Below are 21,160 nucleotides of genomic sequence, written 5' to 3'. Positions count from 1 at the left end.
AATTTCAAGTGTGTATCAGGGTGAAGCAGTGAAGTATTCAAGGCAGAGAATACAAGGATGTGTGAGGTAGATCGCTTGCCCTCAAGGACCCTGGATTCTAGTTGGGGATAAGATATATGCATATGAAACAGCAACTAGCAAGGATACATTAAAAAATGCCAAATAATATCCTGGGTAATTTTCCCCATAACCACTCTGAAGTGGGCAAGGTCACTTTGGACTATGTTGATAGAAAATTTCACAGGGAATCTGGGGATTCTGGAGAGCCTGAAAGCATACATGAGATTTGGGAAAGCAGAGACAGACTTCATGGACATGACCTGGGCTAGGAATACAGCTTGAGTGCCAGTTTGTATTGGAGGGACCCGTAGGTGGTCAGTCTGAGTCAGAGAAGAGCTTAGAGTTCATGTCAAATCCTGGTGGAGATATAGATGATGTATCATTCAAGTAAGTAAATAGCTGCATTCTAATCTGGGAATATTTATATATTTCACATTTCTCAATCATTTTGATATGTTAATACCACATTTTGATATATTAATGCCAGCTAACCTCAAAGTCCATAAGGTCTAAATGACTTAAATATACATGTATTTTTAGACCGGCAAAGAAAACTCATCCAGTGTGACTGTAGCAAGCCCCGAGACGGATAATAAGGCAGGCCAGACTCTGGAAAACAGCTCGTTGATGGCCGAGCTTCTGAGCGACGTACCCTTCACCTTGGCCCCACATGTGCTGGCCGTGCAGGGCACCATCAGTGACCTTCCTGACCACTTACTCTCCTGTGATGTCAGCGAAAACTTATCAAGGTTTTGGTATGATTTCACTCTTGAAAACTCAGTGCTCTATGACTCGTAATCTTTATGTCTGTTTGCACCTTAACAGCTTCAAAACAAAAAAAGGTTGCCTATTTTATTTAACCTGTTGGATGTTCTTTGCCATTTCACTGTTGAAAGTCCTTCAAAGGGCCTCAGAAGTGCAAAGATCATAAAGCAAATAATATTACATTCATGGCTCTATTTTTAAAAAATAAACCATATCTATATAAAAATTGAACTTAAGATCAACTTCCTTTCCCTCAAATAAATAGAAAAATTAGGTTCTCAAGGTTTTATGAAAGGAGTAGATTCTGTCAACTGGTCTCTCAAAATACAGCGCTTCAGATTTATCTTAGAAGAGCTGTGAAAAAGAACTGAGGCGTTTTCCCTTAGTTACCACAACTCTGAAGCCTAAGCTTAGAGTGAGTGTGAGTTCTCTCCTCTGGTCTGAATTAACGTTATCCTCTTTCTGCTTCCACTGTGTTTATGAATGAAGTCAGGGGGGAAAAAGTTGCCAGTGAGCTTAATTTCATCAGTCTTGATTTAGACATTGATGTGGAAATATAAACCTTTTCCTAAAAAGCAGTGGTGGTCTGCTGATGTAAGAATGCTGTAACAAGAATGCTCTGGGTGCTGCTTTCTTTCAAGTGAGAGTGATAGATTTCAGTTTCCTTAAATCCATGGCAGCCCTTTTCCCCTTGAAGGAATCCTGGGTCCCTGCCTTTTTCTTTTGCTACTTGAGGTTGGGCTTTCTCACCAGCTTCCCAAAGAACTTTCCCTGCTTCTGCCTCACTTGGCATTTGCTCTCCCACCACATATGTTCCCAGTTTATGAAGACATCCACATTTCCTTTCAACCTCTCTGCCTCTTGAAGCAAAACATCTCATGATGATGCAGATTATTGCTGATAACACCCATATTGAGAAATCTGTTGGCCACAATGCAGATGGAAATGTTTTCCTGCTAGAAAAGCTGCAATCAGCTCATTTCCAATTAAGAGTGTCTGCAAAACACCTAGCTATGACTTGTCATTTGTGAATATCTATTATTTTTTCCAAGTAAAACAGAAAGGAACAGCCATTGGTCAATAAATTGTAAAGGGAAGAGGTAAACTGTGATAGTGTATTCTATGCCATGGAATATTTAAATCATATTTGTTCTGATTAGTAGCAATAGAATTTACTGATTCTGTGCCAAATCTTAAAAACATTTTCACAAAGAGGGAGTGCCATAGCAAAACTGAACACTGTGCATAAAGTTACGTGAATTATTCAAATTTCAATGTGTTATGCATGTTTGTTTAATAAATGTGGCATGGTCTTAATAAAAATGCTATATTATTTAAAAGTTAAAGGAACATTTCTATTGACAAAAATATGCCTCATTTACAAAAATGTTACTGTATGAGGTGAATAAATTATGAATTTATTTATAAAATAAATTAGATCTTCACATAGTTTTCATAAAACATGTCTAGGAAATCTAACTTATTACTAAGGCAAATGTGAACATTTTGTAGCAGTTTTTGTGAACACATCTTTTCAATATCCATGTTAATGTATCTTAAAGCCCAATGTAAGCATTTCATCATTTTGTCTAATATATGTGTTAAATTTTGTCTAAAATACTTGTACATTTCATTCATATGTATGTCTACTGTGTTATAAAGATACTTGTAAGTATTTTCATTTGTCTATAAAAGATTGTTATATTTAAATAAACATGAATTTTTAAAAAACTGATATTTTGATTATTTTCAGATCCAGAAAAATGGTTTTCTTTGCATTTATTATTCATATCTGAGTGCCAGTTACTGATTCTTCAGGAAGCTAAGGCTTAAGTACATTGTTTTTGTAGTGCAGAGAAATGTATGAAACTTACTCTTATGTGTAAACTTTAAAGAACAGCATTGAAAATGGTAGATCACTAGCTTACTAAGACTGGAGAGATTTGGGAGAGATCATGTGACCATCTCCAAGTAGATCCCCATCGTCCCAATTTTGTAAGAGCCAGTCTTAATGATCTATTTTTAATGAAAAAAAATTGTGAAAGTGGCCATTTTAACTTATATAAATCAATGTCACTTTTAAAACTGGAAAAAATAGTAGAAATCAACCAGCCAACTGAACTCCACTTTATGCAAGAGAAACTAGACGCCTAGAAAGGTTAAATGATTTGTCACCTAGTTAGTGATAAATAAATGTTTACTTTAATAGTGTTAATAATAGTAACATAAATGATAACACAGCTTGTGTGCTCTGGTACATGTGAGGCAGCCAGCAAGAGTCTGTAATGGCTCCCTTACAAGCTGTGAGAATCTGAGCTCGTCCCCTAATTTCTGCTGTCCTTAGTTCCCTCGCTTGTTAAATACTAACTGTATATACCTTGCAGAGTTGTGTTAGGTTTTAGATGGTGTATGTCCAGTGCCTGGCAGCATAAATCTTGAACACACCATGGCGTTCTGGGAAAGGGAGCTCTTATAATTCTCATTACTAACCACATACATACAATAGTCTAATGACATACAAAATATGTACTAACTGAACTCCTTATAGAGTAACATAAAAATAAATAACCACCTACATCTACTGTAGATCCTCCTTGCCCCATAATTTTTTCTATATTAAATACCTAAGAAAAATATTCCTAAAATATGTTGGTTGACTCTAATATAATTCCTTAGTTAAGGATTCCATAGGGAATACTTCTTTTTCCCTCTTATTATCAAGCATCATGGTCCCTTTCTTCAATACAAGTTATCATTGTAAAGTACTGTAGGTATAGAATGTACAAGTGATTTTACTGAATCTTATTTTTAACCCTAAAATATATTCAGGAAGTTCCATGCATTTTTTTTCTCAGTTTTCATTTGCATCCTTTCCTAAGGACAGAATTAAGTGATTCTGACCAATTTATTATTCTGGTTAATTAAGTTTTGATTAACTTAATTCTAGAAACCCAAATAGTTTAAGTAAACATTCATTGACATCAACACTTCTTTTCCCTCTTTCTCCAAGTAAAATGATAAATTGATATCAGTATGAAAGAAATATCTTCTAAAATTCCCAGAGATCTGATTTCTTACAATACTAAAGGACAGAATGGAATAGCAAAGAAATAATCTCATCCATGTCCTAAAAACAGTGGTATATCAGACCCTACCCCCTTACCTCTCATGGTCACAATTGACTGATAAATAAAACACTGTAATATAACAAAAAATGTTAACCTTCAGAGGTTAATATAGTGTCCTATTAATAATGTCCATAATATTCACAGGCAATGTAAGGGTATTGGATACATAGTTGAAGGATGTTATGCTTGTTAAAAAAGCTGTTGAGAAATGTGGGTTTGTGGACATTGTCTTTTGAGCATTTGTGTCACATTACTAAGGACATGACCTATATATTATTGGGAGATCAAAAACTCTCAGAACAGATCTGACTCCACTCATGCTACATTAGCCTGAAAGAGAGTATTCTTCTGTGTCAGGAAAATGACTCTTGATGCCATATAGTTTGGTGGATGGGGAGGGTGAAAACAAGAAAAAGAAAGATGTATTGATTGATGCACAGGAACTCTGCTACTATTGCTAGTTAATATAGCAATCTCTTAATCATTTCTTTTAAATTTAATAAATGTTTTATTTTAGAATCTGTAGTTACAGATTTATAGCAAAGTTATGAAAATAGTGCAGAGTTCTTGTATACCTCGCAGCCAGGTTCCACTATTGTGAACATTTTACATTACTTACATACATTTGCTACAACTAAGGAACAAACATTGGGACTTACTATTATCTAAAGTCCACACTCTATTCAGATTTCTGTTTCCCTCTAATGCCCTTTGGCCCTCTAGCATCCTATCCAGGATAACACATTCCATTTATTCATCATGTCTCCTTAGCCTCCTTTTGGCTCTGACAATTTCTCAGACACTTCTTGTTTATGATGGCCATAACAGTTTTGTGGAGTACTGGTCAGGTATTTTGTAGAATGTCCCTCAACTGGGGTAAAATTTAATCTAATTCAAATGGTGAGATCACAGCTGTGGGGTTTGGGACGAAGACTGCAAAGGTGAAGTGCCCTTCAATGAGGTCATATCATAGGAAGGATACAGGCTATCAACATGACATTACCTGTTAACCATCATCACCTGGGCAAGGTAGTGTTTGCCAGGTTCCTCCACTGTAAAGTAACTCTCTCCCCATCCTTTTTAAACTAATCTTTGGAACTAAATCACAAAGTGTAGCCCACACTCAAAGGGCAGGGAATTAAGTTCCACTTCCTTGAGAGGTGAGTATCCACATAAATTAGTTGGAATTCTTCCGTATGAGACATAACTCCTCTCCAATTTGTTCATTTATTTATCACTTACTTCTTTTATATCGGGACTCATGAATATTTTTTTCCCCAAATCTTTATCATTGGTGGCCAAGAGACATTTACATTTTTATAAAAGTTAATAAAGATAGTTTGGAACATTTTACAAGATGCAGATGAATATGATTTGATATTGGATATGATAAAATATTCTATAATTTCCTCAGAATTCATCTTCCTATAAATATCAGATGTGTTTTTCCCTAACTTGCCATGACTGTAACTGTATCCACAATAGACCTTCCCTGCAAAGCTACAAGTGTTGCATTGTGAGTGGAGCCCTCTTACGTACTTGGCCTTTCCTACCTCATTCAGATGATGATTGCATCTTACACTCTTCTCTACAACAGACTTTTTTTTGGTAAAAGCAAAGTTGGAGCTCCTTAAGTTTCTTAAGAAAGAAATGATTCATTTACAGCCTTTGAGAAGTAATTTTAAGAAGCAGTAGAAGGAAACTGTCTTTTATCAGAGGAAGGAAATGCCCAAGAAACTCCTATTTTTCCTCCTGATTCACCAAAACTCACTCTGTTGCTAAAACAAAGTTGATCTCATCCAATTTCAGAGGGGGTTGGGGATGATGGGGTGAGGGGGTGGGGAGGGTGGGAATCAATCAAAGTAAGAAGTATCATATTTGTCCTTGGAAGAGACCTGAATACAGTTCTTTGTCAAAAATTTGCCCAGTCCCAACTTTCACCCCTACAAAGGAAATAAATTCCTTACAATCAAAGGTAAAGCTATGGATAATTACATCCAGAACACCCCATCAGTCCAGCAACTCTGAACCAGGCCCACAGACAGTCTGTTGGTTACTGCCCAGGTCAGAGAGGGAGTCAGACAATAGACCATTTCAGAGGTCAGCTAAGGAGATGGCCTCCCACTTAGGCCTGCTGCCAGGGACGGACAATCCAGTGTTTGACATCTGGGTTCTGCAGCTGCCAAGTCTACCCCTTGTGTGGCTGCAGGTGTTGGCTCTAACTCTGAGACACGTGGACGAGGGAACAGGGTGATGTCGGTTTCATTGTGCCTATATGTGTTTCTGTATTGTATGGCTTTTCTTTCGCTCTTGTTTTCCAAAACGTACATAATTTATTTTGTTTCAAAATTAATGTATTTCTGCATTATGGCAAGGAACATTTGGGAAGCTAACAAAGAAGAAGCTTTTGTTCAAGAACAAGAGCAAAACAAAGCCAAGTGCTTATACCTACAGGGTACACTGTACACTAAGGTGCTGTGTGTGGCGTTGTTAGCTTAGCCATTTGAATAGGCCTTCTCAGGACCAAAACCACAGAAATGGATGCTGAGAAGCAAACAGGGAGGTGGGCTAAGACAAAGCCTAAACACTCATTCTTTTCCCCCCAGTCTCCCCTGCCATCCTTGTTTTGGATCTTCACGAGAATTTGTGTTTATCAATCTGTATTTCTGAACTTGAAACAGACTGTATCTAGTTTTCTGTCTCACACTCTACCAGCTATAATCATCAGTTAACGCAGCTTAGGACAGTAACCCTAAACTCTCCTCGTCTTCTTGCAGGAGACTTAGCTCCTGTTTGTGAGGCACATCTAGATGTTTCTACCTCAAGTAGGTATTGAAGATTCTGAACACTAAAGATATGGGTAGTAGAAGTGAAGATGATTAAGAGAAAGGAACTAACCTGGTGAGAATTATGAAGAGTCAATAGTCAGCAGCCTTTATCTATGCCTGTTATTTCCGTAGTTCAACATACACTTCCTCCTGGTTCTGCCTACTTCATAGCCTGTAACATTGAATCTGAGTTTATTGGAGAAGGAGTCATCTTATTGAATCTTTATTCTAAGGAGAAATGCTTGACTCCTTAGGCCAATGTTTCTCCATCTTGAAAAGCCAATGTGCCCTACATTGTTTTTTTCACTATACCCTCTCTCAATTCCACCAGCCAAGAAACATTTTGACAGGTTTTAGTTCGTAATTTCTATTCCAAAGACAGGAGGTAAATTGAATGTGCTTTTTCCAAGTACAGCCACCACCCCTCTTCCCTTTAGAACCTGGGCTTTCTTGTTGATGTTTTATCAGACTGTGCTTAGCACATAATAAATCCTCAATCAGGATTTGTTGAATGATTAAGTGAACCAATGAAACAAATCATTAAAGGATCTATAAATGAGACTTCCCAAAAGCAAAGGGATAGAATTTTGAAACTTTTGTCATTTTTCAGGCCCTGGTAAGTTCCCCAAATGTTCTTGCTGTGTTTACACAGCTGAAAGGAATGCTCAGTTTACCAAGCTTCTACAAATTGTGCCTTTTGTCTGTTTTGGGTATTCTCCATGTTTTTCAGGTTGTGTTTTCCTCTGCCCATAATGATTATGTAGGTCCTCGTGATGAGTAAGAACTGACTCCACACAATGCGGTGTATTTTGGTGCTGCTGTGGGTTAACTCATTTGAGGTTTTATCCAGCTGCCTACATTCCCTTGTGTGTTTTTGGTTATGTTTGTCTATATTCTTGTCCCAGAGCTTATTAATCCTCTCTGACCTGTTTCTGAAAATGTTTTCCTTTTTCATATGCTTTCCTTTGGGCACATTTGGGTATTTTCAGTGACCTTGTTTTAGAAAAAGACTTTTTTCTAGGACTGATGGTGCACCTCTTTTATTTCCTGTTTGGATCTGCCTCACGCTCCCACTCAACCACTTCTCTTCCCGTGCCACATAAACATGTTTAGATCTTTCTACTCCACCTCCAGCTGAAAACTTTTTCCTTCTCTTAGTGTCAAGCTCCTTGAAAGAGTGGTTTATATTTGTGTCTCTACTTCCTTCCTTTCTCTTCACTCATCACCCTTCTGTTATCTGATTTCCCATCCCTGGTTAGAACCTCCATGGAACTGGTTCACACAAGAGCCACCTCCAACCTGCCAAATGCCTTATGTCTATTGCTTGGAGGCAGTTATCTGGCTGGATTAACTCCACTCTCCTGAAATTGTCTTCACCCTTAATTGCTGTGACCCTGCTTTTCTGGTTTTCCTTCTGCCTCTGTGACCATTCCGTCTTGGACCACTGGAGACTTCTTTTCCTCACTCCAGCATCCCATCTGTGGCTCTCTTCCATGCCCTTTCTGTCCTCTCCCTGCACAATCACATTCACTCCTATCTGCCACTGTTGGCACCCAAATTGATCTCTATCCCAGAACTCACTAGTTCCATGCCCATATCCATAGTTTGCTATCAGACATCTCTCTTGACTCCCACTCTCAGCTTCTAGAGCAGACAAGGTAGCTGTTGCTTTTATTTGTTCCACACTCTTTCCCACCTTCCTCTTCTGCTTCCCTTTTCTTTGGGGAATTCCTTCTTCACTTCATGTAGTCCTGGTTGTAAGCAGTATACTTGTTACCGTTCTGTACCCCAGGGGACAAACACATAGCCTGACCTGGTCCAGTCAGCATCCCTCCATCTGCTGATAGCAGCTGTAAGGATAAAGCAGCACCTCTCCTTGTGTAACTGCTGACGGCCATCCTGCCCTCCATGTTTCAAAGTCCTGATCGTATCCTTTGAGGCCCTGAGTTACCCTAGCAGAAAACCTAGGAGTCTCTCCATTCTTCCTTTGTGTTCTCCTCCATACTAAATGAATAATAAACTTTTGTTAATTTTTATGTTAAGAGACAGGTCTCTCAAACAGATATCTCCATACCTACCGCCCCAGTTTGGCTCAGGCCTGTGTCATCTCCTCACTGATATCCCTGCATCCAGTTTAGCCCCCTCCCATTCATCCTCTATCCAAAAGCCAAAAAGAACTTACTAAAAAAAACAGATTAAAGCCCTCAACAGCTCTCCAGCATCTGCTAAAGAACTGAAGCACTTTCAGGCAAACAGGGGTCCCCAACTGCCTGTCTAACTTCATCTCTTCTTCTTTTGTTTGTTTTGTTGTTTGTTTGTTTTCTGGTCATAAAAGATTTTTTATGGTATACTTTATGGAATATAGTGAATGTGAGATGTAAGATCATGATACAAAGCAATTTCAAATCCTCTTGAAAGTCAGCCGAGCCCTCAGCGCTCTGCAGATGTAAAACCACTGGTGAGACTCACTAAAAGCAGTGTGACAAGTACCGAAAGAGGCTTTTTGTGAACACTTAAAACTAGAGCATCTTTTAAGTGCAAAACCACACCACATGACACATACGCAGCAACATGGCAAAAACGTTATTTTCATTAGTCACTAGTTAACAAGTTGCATAAAACAGGAAAAAAAAAAGCACAAGAGATCTAGCTTACAAAATGGGCTAAAAAAAATGAAACTGTCCTTGCAAAACACACACTGTGATGGAAGAAGAGACATTTTTTAATAGTAGTATGCACCCTGCAGAAGCTGCATTCGTTCCTGTTAGAATTTGCCTTTGAGTCATGTTGGAAGCCTTTAGGCAACACGTTAGAGGTTTGTACCAGAATATGCTATGTTTCCTTAATGTTCCCAAACTTAGCTTGTATCCTAAATAATTTAGCTTCTTATATTTTTCTAAAGTAGATGTGTGCCTTTGGTTTGGTTAGCTGTATCAGTACTAAAACAGTACCTATTAGTATTAAATATAAAATGTAATAAATCTTAAAATTTTGTATTTACTATATTTTGTATTTACTATAACCTTTTAGACGGTGTTTATTAAGTCTTTAGATTAAATCTGGGGATGTAAGTGACTGTGAATGCACCTGTTATAACTTGGGTTTTATGTTTTGGGTTTTCCTTAGCACCAAGGGCAGGAATGTTCTTCTATTAAATCAGCATTGGTTCAAGCTAATTAAATTACACAGCTCTTTTTAAATCATAGATTTGTGTAGATTCAAATATATACCATAAAAATGGAATGCCTATTTTTTTTAATGGACTGTGGCATTTTGTTTTTTGTTTTTACGTGACTTAACCTTACTGAAGGATTTGGAAATATTAACCCTTTTGGTAGTGGTCCACATTTGTGAAGGATAAGCTCATTTTGCTTTTGAGGAAAAACATAATTATCTGAGGAAGGAAGACACTTATGTTGATTTTTTATGCAGTTGAAGCAGATTCTAAAATATTCTTTAATTGGCCCATTCATTTGGTTGCCAGTTTGCTGCATGAATTCAACTTTTTAATTTCTGTAATGGATTATAATAATTTTGTATAAAATCAGTCAATCACATTTCTAACCAGTGTGGTCACTATATTAATTACTGCAGACTCTCAACTTCCCATTTTCATGGATACTCCCTTCTCCCTAGATGCAAAGATGAACATATACATCATTTTCAACAGAAGGAGAAAGTAACAGTAGCCAATCTTTTTAATCTTTCATGTAGTCTATAAAAAGAAAAAAAAATCCCTGTTATGCTGGTTAACAAAATTCTGCATTTTTGTTGTCTAAATAACATGCAAATGCCTTGTAACATCAAAAAGTAATAAAATCTTTCAATAGACAAGTTTTTCAGCAAAAATAGTCTCCCAAACTAAATTTGAGAGAAGTTCTTAATTTTTATTACCTTTCTATTCTTGATTAAAACATTGTGTGAAATGAGTATCAAGGGTCAACAGTTTCTCTTTTGCTCCTACTTGAAAGACTATCTGCTGAAACTCTCTCTATTCATCCTAGGTGGACCACCTTAGGAGTTTTAAATGACCCTAAGTTTCTACACTTGGCAATGTACACCTATCAGAGAGTGATGGTAGGAATCAAACCCTTGTTGAGTAACGCAGGAGTCCCCTGGGTGTGGGTTATTTCCATTCGGGCTTTCCCAGTGTTCATGCAGATACACTCGAGGCACTGCTTCTTTTCTCATGTACTGAGTGATAAGAGTCTCATTTCCCAGTGCCATCCATCACTACCCGCAGGTCGGAGAACACCGGGCTTGCTGGCTTTGTTGTGCTGAAGGACAGCAGATGTGATATCCTACGACCTGGGCCTGCTTTGTCACACTTGTTAAGTACAAAGTGCCAGAAATGTACCCGGCTCTTGACAGAACAGGAGGCCCAAAAGGCTCTGCCCTTGCCACTTTTCACTGCAGAGTATGAAAGAGCTGCTCACCGTAACAGTATCAGGTTGACCGCCAGAGACTGGTTTGATCATCAGGAGATGCCAGGTAAGTGAGCCAGTGTCAATGAAAATCATGTCAGGATGTGACGTGGAGGGTGTGTGGTGGTTATCTGGAGCAACCCAAGAGGATTTGTTGGGAGCTAGTTTATTTTTTTTGAAAAATGAGTATATATTCCCCTTGCCTAGAATGTGTGATATGAAACATAACAGGACAGGGGAGAAATGGGCAGGGGTGGGAGTAGTGGAACAGAACGAGAATCTACAGCACTTAGAAATGGAGCTGTGTTATCCTGTGACGAGCCTGGAATAGTAAGCTCCTTAGGACCTGTCTCTTTTTTGGCTCTGCTCTCCCACTGACCCTTACTGCCCACAGGGGCCCAGTCAGACCAGCCTCTATACTCCCTGCTCAGCCCCCACCTCCTTTCCAGTGCCATCTCGCTCCTCTATTGATGGCATTTCCTCTTTCCATCTTCTCTTCTGCTTCCATGCAGTTCACCCACTTCTAAGGGCAGTTCAGTTTCTAGCTCCCACATGAATGTTCTCTAAGTGTGTGGTTCACGTAGCAATTCAGAACTCCAGTGGCATTCTGATTTTCTGTTTTTTCCACTTCCTTTCTAAAGATACTGTGTAATGAATCTTGACTCCTTAAATAAATTGTAAGCTACATCAGAGCAACTGATACTATAAAGCACATTGCACATAGCAGATGCTCCATGAATACCTCACTTCCAAACCTTCCAGTAGTTGGATCTTAAGTGTTGACCATCCACACTCATCTAAAAGACCTTCAATGCCAAAGTAAGATTTGCTGTCACCACTGTTCTCAGAATTTGTTATCCTTTCCTCCTCTTCATTCCTTTCCCGCTCTCTGTTTTAATGTGTTCTGCAGTACAGGCACCCTTCCTACACCAGACCCTCTCCCCACAACGTATCTCCCACCAGCTAAAACGTTGGCCTCCTGTGCATAGATCTCAACTCTCTGCCTATCCCTGTTACTTGGAGGTAGAAGTTTGTTTTTCTCACTTAGTAAATAGCATTCTTCCTGGACCAGCCGTGACAGTCACTACATGGAGTTTTCATTTTGTACCTTTGTCAATGAAATATTAGATGCAAAGGATGAGAGTCAGCAACATGTATGAATCAGTTTAGAAGGCACTTAGCAGGATGGGAACTTCTTAAGACACGTGCTTGGTTCATTGATAACTTTGGAGAAATAACTCAGCCCAGTCCTAGAGAAAACTGTGAAGCTCATGGCAGTATAGAAATATTTCATCACCACCAGAAATGTCTATTAAGCACCTCCTTTTCTTCTTTGTGTTGTGTTTTTTTTTTTTAACAGATTATGTGTCACTTCAGCTTAGGTTTGAAGCATAGACTTTATCCCATAGGATATACTCAATAAACTCTGAATGGATGGATGCATGGAAGGATGAATGGATAAATGAAAGTGCTTTGTTGTTCATCACACCTGCATATGGTCACAGACTAATGAGTATCATTTGCTTTGAATCGTACAGTAGGTTCTGATCCTAGTTTTATGCCAGTGCACACACATACTACTACATTCCCCTTTGGAATGAAAGACAGTTGACAGGGTGGATGTGGCTGGATGGTATGTAGTGACAGCAGTAATCATTTTAGCTTACATGTACTAAGTTCTCCTTAGGTACCAAGCACTGTACCTCATGTATATGATTTTATTTAATCTTTCAAAACTGTCATTGCCAAGGTGGACCCAAGCACCCATCAAGAGATGAATGAATAAACAAAATATTCCAATGGAATATCATTCAGCTATGAAAAAGAATGAAGTTCTGATATATGCTACAATATGGATGAATCTTGAAAACATTATACTGAGTGAAATATGCCTTATGGATAAGGATTATATTATTATACTTACATGAACCATCTAGAATAGACAAATTCACAAAAACAGCAAGTAGATTAGAGGTTACCAGAGACTTTAGGTTGAGGAGAAGGTGGATGGCAGTTATTGCTTAATAAGCACAAAGTTTTTATTTGGGGTGTTGAAAATTTCTGTGAATAGATAGTGGTGATGGTTGCACAGCACTGTGAATGTAATTGATGCCACTGACTTGTACACTTTAAAATGGTTAAAATGGCACATTTTATATTTGACCACAATAAAAAATTAGTGGAAAAACCCTATTATTAATATAATTTGAAATTTGAGTATATCAGGAATGTTTAAACAAATAGGAGTTACATATTCTAACATAACAAGAAGTATAGGAGGGTAATATGGCCTTGGTTCATGGTCTCAGTGATGTCTAGGTCATCCTCTCTTTGTATCTCTTGCCTTTCCCTAATGATAGCAAGATGGTAGCTGCAACTCTATCTATTGCTTCTACATTTGAGGTAGGAGGAAGAAAAGAAGGGGATGATACAAGTCTAATCTTGTATCAGGAAAAACAAAGGTTTCCTTATGCCCCTAATAAATTTCCACTTACATCTTACCAGGCAGAACTGTGCTCATTAGAGCTATCCCTAGCTCCAAGGCAAGGAAGGCTGGCAAAATAAGTATTTAGCTTTTCTAGCCTCTTCAGTGGAGGCAACAAAGAGGTAGATTGGAAATGTCTGTTTAAGGAATGAACACCATCTGGCACAATAATTTAAATGAGCAACAGAGAGGTTAAATCAATTTCCCAACCTGTCAGTTGACATTTTGGACTGGGTAGTTCTTTGTTGTGAGGGCTGTTCTGTGCACTGTAGGATGTTTAGCAGCATCCCTGGTCTCTGCCCATTAGGTAACAGTAGTCTCCCACCTCCCTGTTGTGACAATCAAATGTGGTCTCCAACTGGACAGCAGCATGTAAATCAGTGAAGCTAGAAAACTCCCTTACACCATACACAAAAATAAACTCATAATGGATCAAAGACTTAAACATAAGACAAGATACAATAAACCTCCTAGAAGAAAATATAGGCAAAACATCATCTCACATACATCTCAAAAATGTTCTCCGAGGGCAGTCTACCCAAGCAATAGAAATAAAAGCAAGAATAAACAAATGGGACCTAATTAAACTTACAAGCTTCTGCCCAGCAAAGGAAAACATAAGTAAAACAAAACGACTACCTATGGAATGGGAGAAAATTTTTGCAAATGATAAAACCAACAAAGGTTTGATCTCCAGAATATATAAGCAGCTCATACAACTTAATAAGAAAAAAACAAACAACCCAATCCAAAAATGGGCAGAAGACCTAAACAAGCAATTCTCCAAGGAAGACATACAAATGATCAATAGGCACATGAAAAATGCTCAATATCACTAATTACCAGAGAAATGCAAATCAAAACTACATTGAGGTATCACCTCATACCAGTCAGGATGGCCATCATTCACAAGTCCACAAATGACAAATGCTGGAGAGGCTGTGGAGAAAGGGAACCCTCCTACACTGCTGGTGAGAATGCAGTTTGGTGCAGCCACTGTGAGAAAACAGTATGGAGAGTCCTCAAAAGACTAGGAATAGACTTACCATATGACCCAGGAATCCCGCTCCTGGGCATATATCCAGAAGGAACCCTTCTTCAAAAAGATACCTGCACCCCAGTATTCATAGCAGCACTATTTACAATAGCCAACACATGGAAACAGCCTAAATGTCCATCAACAGATGACTGGATAAAGAAGATGTGATATATTTATAAAATGGAATACTATTCAGTCATAAAAAACGACAACATAACACCATTTGCAACAACATGGATGTCCCTGGAGAATGTCATTCTAAGTGAAGTAAGCCAGAAAGAGAAAGAAAAATACCATATGAGATTGCTCATATGTGGAATCTAAAAAAAAAAAAAAAAAAAAAAAAAAGAACGTAAATACAAAACAGAAACAGACTCATAGAAATAGAATACAAACTTGTTGCCAAGGGGGTGGGGGTGGGAAGGGACAGACTGGGGTTTCAAAATTTTTAGATACTGACAGGCATATGCAGAATAGATAAGCAAGATTATACTGTATAGCACAGCGAAATATATACAAGATCTCACAGTGAAAAAAAACGTGACTGAATATATGTGTGTTCATGAATAACTGAAAATTGTGCTCTACATTGGAATTTGACACAACATTGTAAAATGACTATGACTCAATTTTAAAATGTTAAAAAAAAAAAAGTTGTCTCCAGACATTGCCAAATTCTTCAGGGAGGAGAACACAAAGTTGCCCCCAGTTGAGGACCACTGGGTTAGATGACTGGCCAAAGTTTTATTGCTGGGAAGTGGTGGAGCTGAGGTACAAACCCAGACATCTGACTTTACAGACTTTCCTCTTAGCCATCCTTCTGAGCAGCCTATGCAGTTGAACAAACGGCCTTGTAGTGAACAGGAAGTATGACTCAACTGGACTAACTTGCCATATACTGAGTTAATGAGACACCCACGAGATGCTGTGCTGACTATACACATGCTTGTCCTGAACACTTGTTATTTAGCCATAACCCCTTGCAGTTTAGAAGTAATGATGGAAGGTATGTGATGGAGGAGGAGGGATCAAGTAGCTTTATAACCCAAACATTCTAACAGCGCAACTTGTTTCTTGGGAAAGCAGAGATATCTTAGATATTAAATGGTTCGTGGCCCTCCAAAACTCAGCCCTCCTCAACATCTTGTTTTCAGTATTTAATTTTTCTATAAGGGAATATTTAAATTATTTTTTTCTCTTTGAGGAAGCAATAATAATAATTTTTAAAAGGTTGAAAAACACTGCTTTAGCCTAAGGAACTAGATGGAGCAAGGAATATTTTTCAGAAAAGGTAAGAAATACCATTACCAAAAATGAGATGATGTGAGGTCTCTAGAATGTGAATGGTGAGTGAATTTTAGAAGTGCTGCTGGGTGTTTTCAGCAAATGCATCCCTTTGGCTGCTGCTGCAGCCACCAGTTACCCCAGTCAATTCACTTTCATGTCTCTCTATTCATGAATGTAACACATGTTTATGTTTGTCTCTTTTTATCATCACGTTTGTCTTTGAAATACGCCTTTCCAACAAGTGAAATTCCCCTCTTTTCTTCATGTCTTCATTATTCAGAGGCATCTCTGTAATATCTTCTCTAAGAAATAAAAGTGTCTAGAAATACACTCATAGTATTAAAATGTGTTTGCATCATCAGCTGATTACTCACATCACAGAATACTAAGTAAGTATCTGAGGTAAACAAGTTTACAAGCCATGAAATTCAATAGATCTAGTTCCTTGATGTTGGACAAGTTATATGACCTCATTGAGCCTCCATTTTCTTATCTTTGAAATGGGCATAATGTTTATTTCATAGTATTGAGCTGAGAATTAAAGGAGATACTATATGTCAACGGCTTAGCAGAAAGCGTAGCCTGTAGTAAGTGGCAAATATGCGGCAACTACTGGCAATACTATCTGTAAATAATCTTTAGCAAAGCAATTTTTTTCTGATAGGAAAATAGACAGTACTATGATAATGGACTGGCTCAAATCAAAGTGATCTAAAAGGTTCCTCTTCAATCAGTGGTTGGCTCAGGAGAGTAGGCCAGGAGTGACTCTACATGTTCTGAAACAAACCACGGTTCTTGCCAAGCACAAAGACTTGCCTAATGCCATGTAGGAGAGGGCACCACTGGACCCTGTCTCCCTGATACTCCTTCCTAGAGCTGATGCTGTCCACCACTTTTGACAAGTCACTTACCATCCATTTATCAACATCTTACTTTAACAAGTTAGGAAGCAGAACCTGCCTCTCTCTACTCATGAGATTATGGAGATCAAATTAACTCATTCATGTGTATCTATTCTGTGCAAGGCAGAATAAGGCACAGTCCCTACTCAGAGTTTACATTTGATCCACTGGCCATAGGATCTTTCCTATTAATTTAAAAACCCTTTGCTTTGTGCTTAACACTTAGTAAATATTTGAAAAAATAACAATTGTTTGTTTCTTTGTTATTCTCTGAAATGTATCCATTTAAAATGCACCTTAACAATGTAATGCTGACTGATGGCCTTAGGAAAGTGGGTACCCATTGTTGCCTGGGTATCTGAAGTAGGTGGTTTCTATGCAGGACTAGCTATACCCCTGGCTACACAATTCAGTTGTCTATTGATTTTGGATAACTGAGTGTTCAGAGAATAGTTGCTTTTTATAATGGGTCAGGTAGAGATGGAAACTAGATGACTTTTAAAAGTAACTGTTGTTTCCATTTTTAAAATCTCTTATCTGAAAATAAGTTTACTATTTAGTTAGGATTTCTTATTTGAGTTACTAAAGCTGTAGATGGTGTTGGGAGAAGGGATATGTAATCCTTTCTGAACCCTGTATTTTTGACACTTTTTCCAAGGTGTTAAAATATATGTGAGATGTTAACATTATGGAGATACAATAAAATAATCCATAGCTTTATTTTATATTTATGATTTCATCTGGCTGTAAAGCAAATGGCTCACAGATTACAGTAGTCACTTTTATACTGACCTTACTCGTTTAAAATCACTATAACAACTACTAACCTTTTTATTTGCTAGAAAGGCACATATTCTAGACTAAATTTTGGCTCAGGGGACTGCTATTAATTCCAACACAGCAAGAGTCACAGAATAATCTTACAAAACGTTCATAGCTAGGACTTGGACTTATCTCCTCTGACACTGTCCCAGATTCCTTAAAGAATTCCTTCTTGCTAGAGGTGACTGGTACAAATCCTCCCAGCATTTGACTTGAAATTGTTGCTTGTCCCAACTATTGGACTTGGAAATCTTACTGCCTTTTAGCCATCATCTCAAAAACATAATTGAATATGTATATTCATCTCTTTGGAAACATCATTTTCCTTCAAATAAACCTAATCCACCTCTTCTCCCAACCCCTTGTAGTATTAATGTTATCACATATCAGCTTTAAAAAATATTTTTTAACTGCAGGAGTGGAATTGTCTGACTATAAAGTTGATAGCACAGAAGTCATGAAATGCTAGGCAAAAGCTCTCTCAACAACAATAAATCCTCCTTATGGCCCTTTCCTCATCCTCCAGTACCATTTAATAGCCCAACTAGTCATCCTCCATCCTTTATAGGAAAACATTAATTTTTGGTTTCCTGGATTTTGCATGATTGTGTTCAAGCATTTCATTTACTCTGGAATTTCTGGTTCTTTTTTTTTTCTTTCTGCCTTACCTCCTTTATTCTAAGGCAGAGTAAGGTTGGAGATGATTAATATTGAAGAAAAAAAAATATGCTGCCCCAAACTGAAATTTCATAAGATTTGAGATAGGTTTCTTTAGACCCTGGGATGAAACTTTTTGTCTAGATTTATCTATCCCTTTTGGTTTCTTGGCTATGGTAAGGAATTCTCATATCTCTGCTACTGGCCTTTGGGATCCAGTAGAAAGAACTGAGATGCTCAGGAAATATCTCTTCAATAAATGTAATAATAAATGCTCCTTCAAGTGTTCACTTTACTCCTATATCTTAAATTGCATAGTGTGTCAGATGATATGAATTCTGCCTGGTGGATGCCAGTGCCCAGGTAGCATCATTCTGGTTAGGATTTCCTATAGCATGGTAATAGCCTAGCCAAAGAACAATAATTATTTTCTCCTATAAAACTTTTTCATTGTATCAAATAAGTACAAATATAAAAGAATATTCTATTTTAATTAAAAGTCACATAGAACAACTATATGGAAACAAATTAGGTAACCTAAAGGAAATGGACAAGTTTCTGGAAACATACAGTCCACCAAGACTGAGTTAAGAAGAAATAGACCACTTGAACAGACCGATCACTAAAATGACATACAATTAGCTAAAAAAAAAAAAAAAAAAAAAACAAACCCCAAAACTCCCTGCAAATGAAAGTCTAGGACCAGATGGCTTCACTGGGGAATTCTACCAAACATATAAAGAACTCATACCCGTCCTTCTCAAACTTTTCCAAAAGGTTCAAAAGGAAGGAGTACTCCCAAACTCATTCTGTGAAGCCACCATCACCCTGACACCAAAACCAGACAAAGACACTACCAAAAAAGAAAATTACAGGTCAACATCACTGATGAATATAGATGCAAAAATCCTCAACTAAATATTAGAAAACAGAATCCAACAGCGCATTGAAAAAAAAAAAACCAGCACATATGCCGTGATTAAGTTGGATTCATCCCAGGGACACAAGGATGGTTCAACAAATGCAAATCAATCAATGTGATACACCACATCCACAAAAGAAAGGACAAAAACCACACAATCATCTCAATAGATGCAGAAAAAGCATTTGATAAAATTCAACACTCATTTATGATAAAAACTCTTACCAAAGTGGCTGTAAAGGGAACATATCTCAACATAATAAAAGCTTTTTATGACAAACCTACATCCAACATAATACTCAATGGTGATAAACTGAAAGCCTTCCCCCTAAAATCTGGAACAAGACAAGGATACCACTCTCACCATTTCTATTCAACATAGTCTTGGAAGTCCTAGCCACAGCCATCAGGCAAAAAAATAAAAATAAAAAAAGAAATAAAAGGGATCCAAATTAAAGAGAAGAGGTAAAATTGTCACTATATGTGGATGACATGATACTACACATAGAAAACCCTAAAAGCTCCACACAAAAACTACTAGAGCTGATAAAAGAATTCGGCAAGGCAGCAGGATACAAGATTAACATACAAAAATCAGTTGCATTTCTTTACACTAACAATGAATTAGCAGGAAAAGAAAATAAAAAAACAATCCCCTTTAAAATCATATCCAAAACAATAAAACACCTAGGAATAAATCTGACCTAGGAGGTGAAAGACTTACACATGGAGAACTACAAAACATTGATTAAGGAAATTAAAGATTACTTAAAGAAATGGAAAGATATCCCATGCTTTTGGGTTGGAAGAATCAATATCATTAAAATGTCCTTACTACCCAAGGCAAATCTACAGATTTAATACGATCCCTATCAAACTACCCAGGACATTTTTCACAGAACTAGAACAAAGAATCCTAAAATTTATATGGAATCTCAAAAGACCCAGTATTGCCAAAGCAGTACTGAAGAAAAAGAAAGAAGCTAGAGGAATAATCATCCCAGACTTCAGACAATACTACTGAGCTACAGTAATCAAAACAGCATGGTATTGGCATAAAAACAGACATATGGATCAATGGAATAGAATAGAGAGCCCAGAAATAAACCCACAGACCTAGGGTCAGTTAATCTTTGACAAAGGAGACAAGAATATACAATGGAGAAAAGACAGTCTCTTCAGCAAGTGGTGTTGGGAAAACTGGTCAGACACACGTAAATCAACGAAGCTAGACTACTCCTTCACACCATCACAAAAATAAACTCAAAATGGCTTAAAGACTTAAATATAAGACAAGACATGATAAATCTCCTAGAAGAAAACACAGGCAAAATATTCTCTGACATAAAACTTAGCAATGTTCTCCTAGGGCAGTCTACCCAGGCAATAGAAATAAGAGCAAAAATAAACAAATGGGACCTAATTAAACTTACAAGCTTTTGCACAGCAAAGGAAACCATAAGCGAAAGAAAACAACAACCTACAGAATGGGAGAAAATATTTGCAAATGATGCAACTGACAATTTATTTCCAGAATATATAAACAGCTCATACAACTTAATAACCAAAAAAAAAAAAAAAAACAAAAAAACCAACCGAATCATAAAATGGGCAAAAAACCAGGCAATTCTCCATTGAAGACATGCAAATGGCCAATAGGCACAGGAAAAAATGCTCAATATTGCCAATTACAGTGAAATGCAAATCAAAACTACAGTGAGTTATCACCTCACACCAGTCAGAATGGCCATCATTCAAAAGTCCATGAACAATAAGTACTGGAGAGGATGTGGAGAAAAGGGAACCCTCCTATTTTGCTGGTGGTAATGTAGTTTGGTGCA

General features: G+C 37.6%; 1 protein-coding gene and 1 long non-coding RNA gene across 6 annotated transcripts in view; one reads left to right on the top strand and one right to left on the bottom strand.

Annotated features, from left to right (window-relative positions):
• Nucleotides 1-2,557, top strand: part of UMAD1 (UBAP1-MVB12-associated (UMA) domain containing 1) — a 195,503-nt gene extending 192,946 nt beyond the window's left edge. For both annotated transcript variants that reach the window (XM_010972168.3, XM_045508531.2), the window contains one exon: nucleotides 601-2,557. In XM_010972168.3, the coding sequence (XP_010970470.1) occupies nucleotides 601-858 (258 nt within the window). In that variant the 3' untranslated portion in view covers nucleotides 859-2,557. The remainder of the gene's footprint in view (nucleotides 1-600) is intronic.
• Nucleotides 1-21,160, bottom strand: part of LOC105082574 (uncharacterized) — a 149,363-nt gene that overhangs the window by 62,805 nt on the left and 65,398 nt on the right. The gene's annotated exons all lie outside the window — the stretch shown is intronic.

The sequence above is a fragment of the Camelus bactrianus genome, chromosome 7, assembly GCF_048773025.1.
Source record: "Camelus bactrianus isolate YW-2024 breed Bactrian camel chromosome 7, ASM4877302v1, whole genome shotgun sequence".
NCBI lineage: Eukaryota > Metazoa > Chordata > Mammalia > Artiodactyla > Camelidae > Camelus > Camelus bactrianus.
The sequence above is the reverse complement of the archived record's forward strand: the minus strand, read 5'-3'. Positions and strand labels throughout refer to the sequence as shown.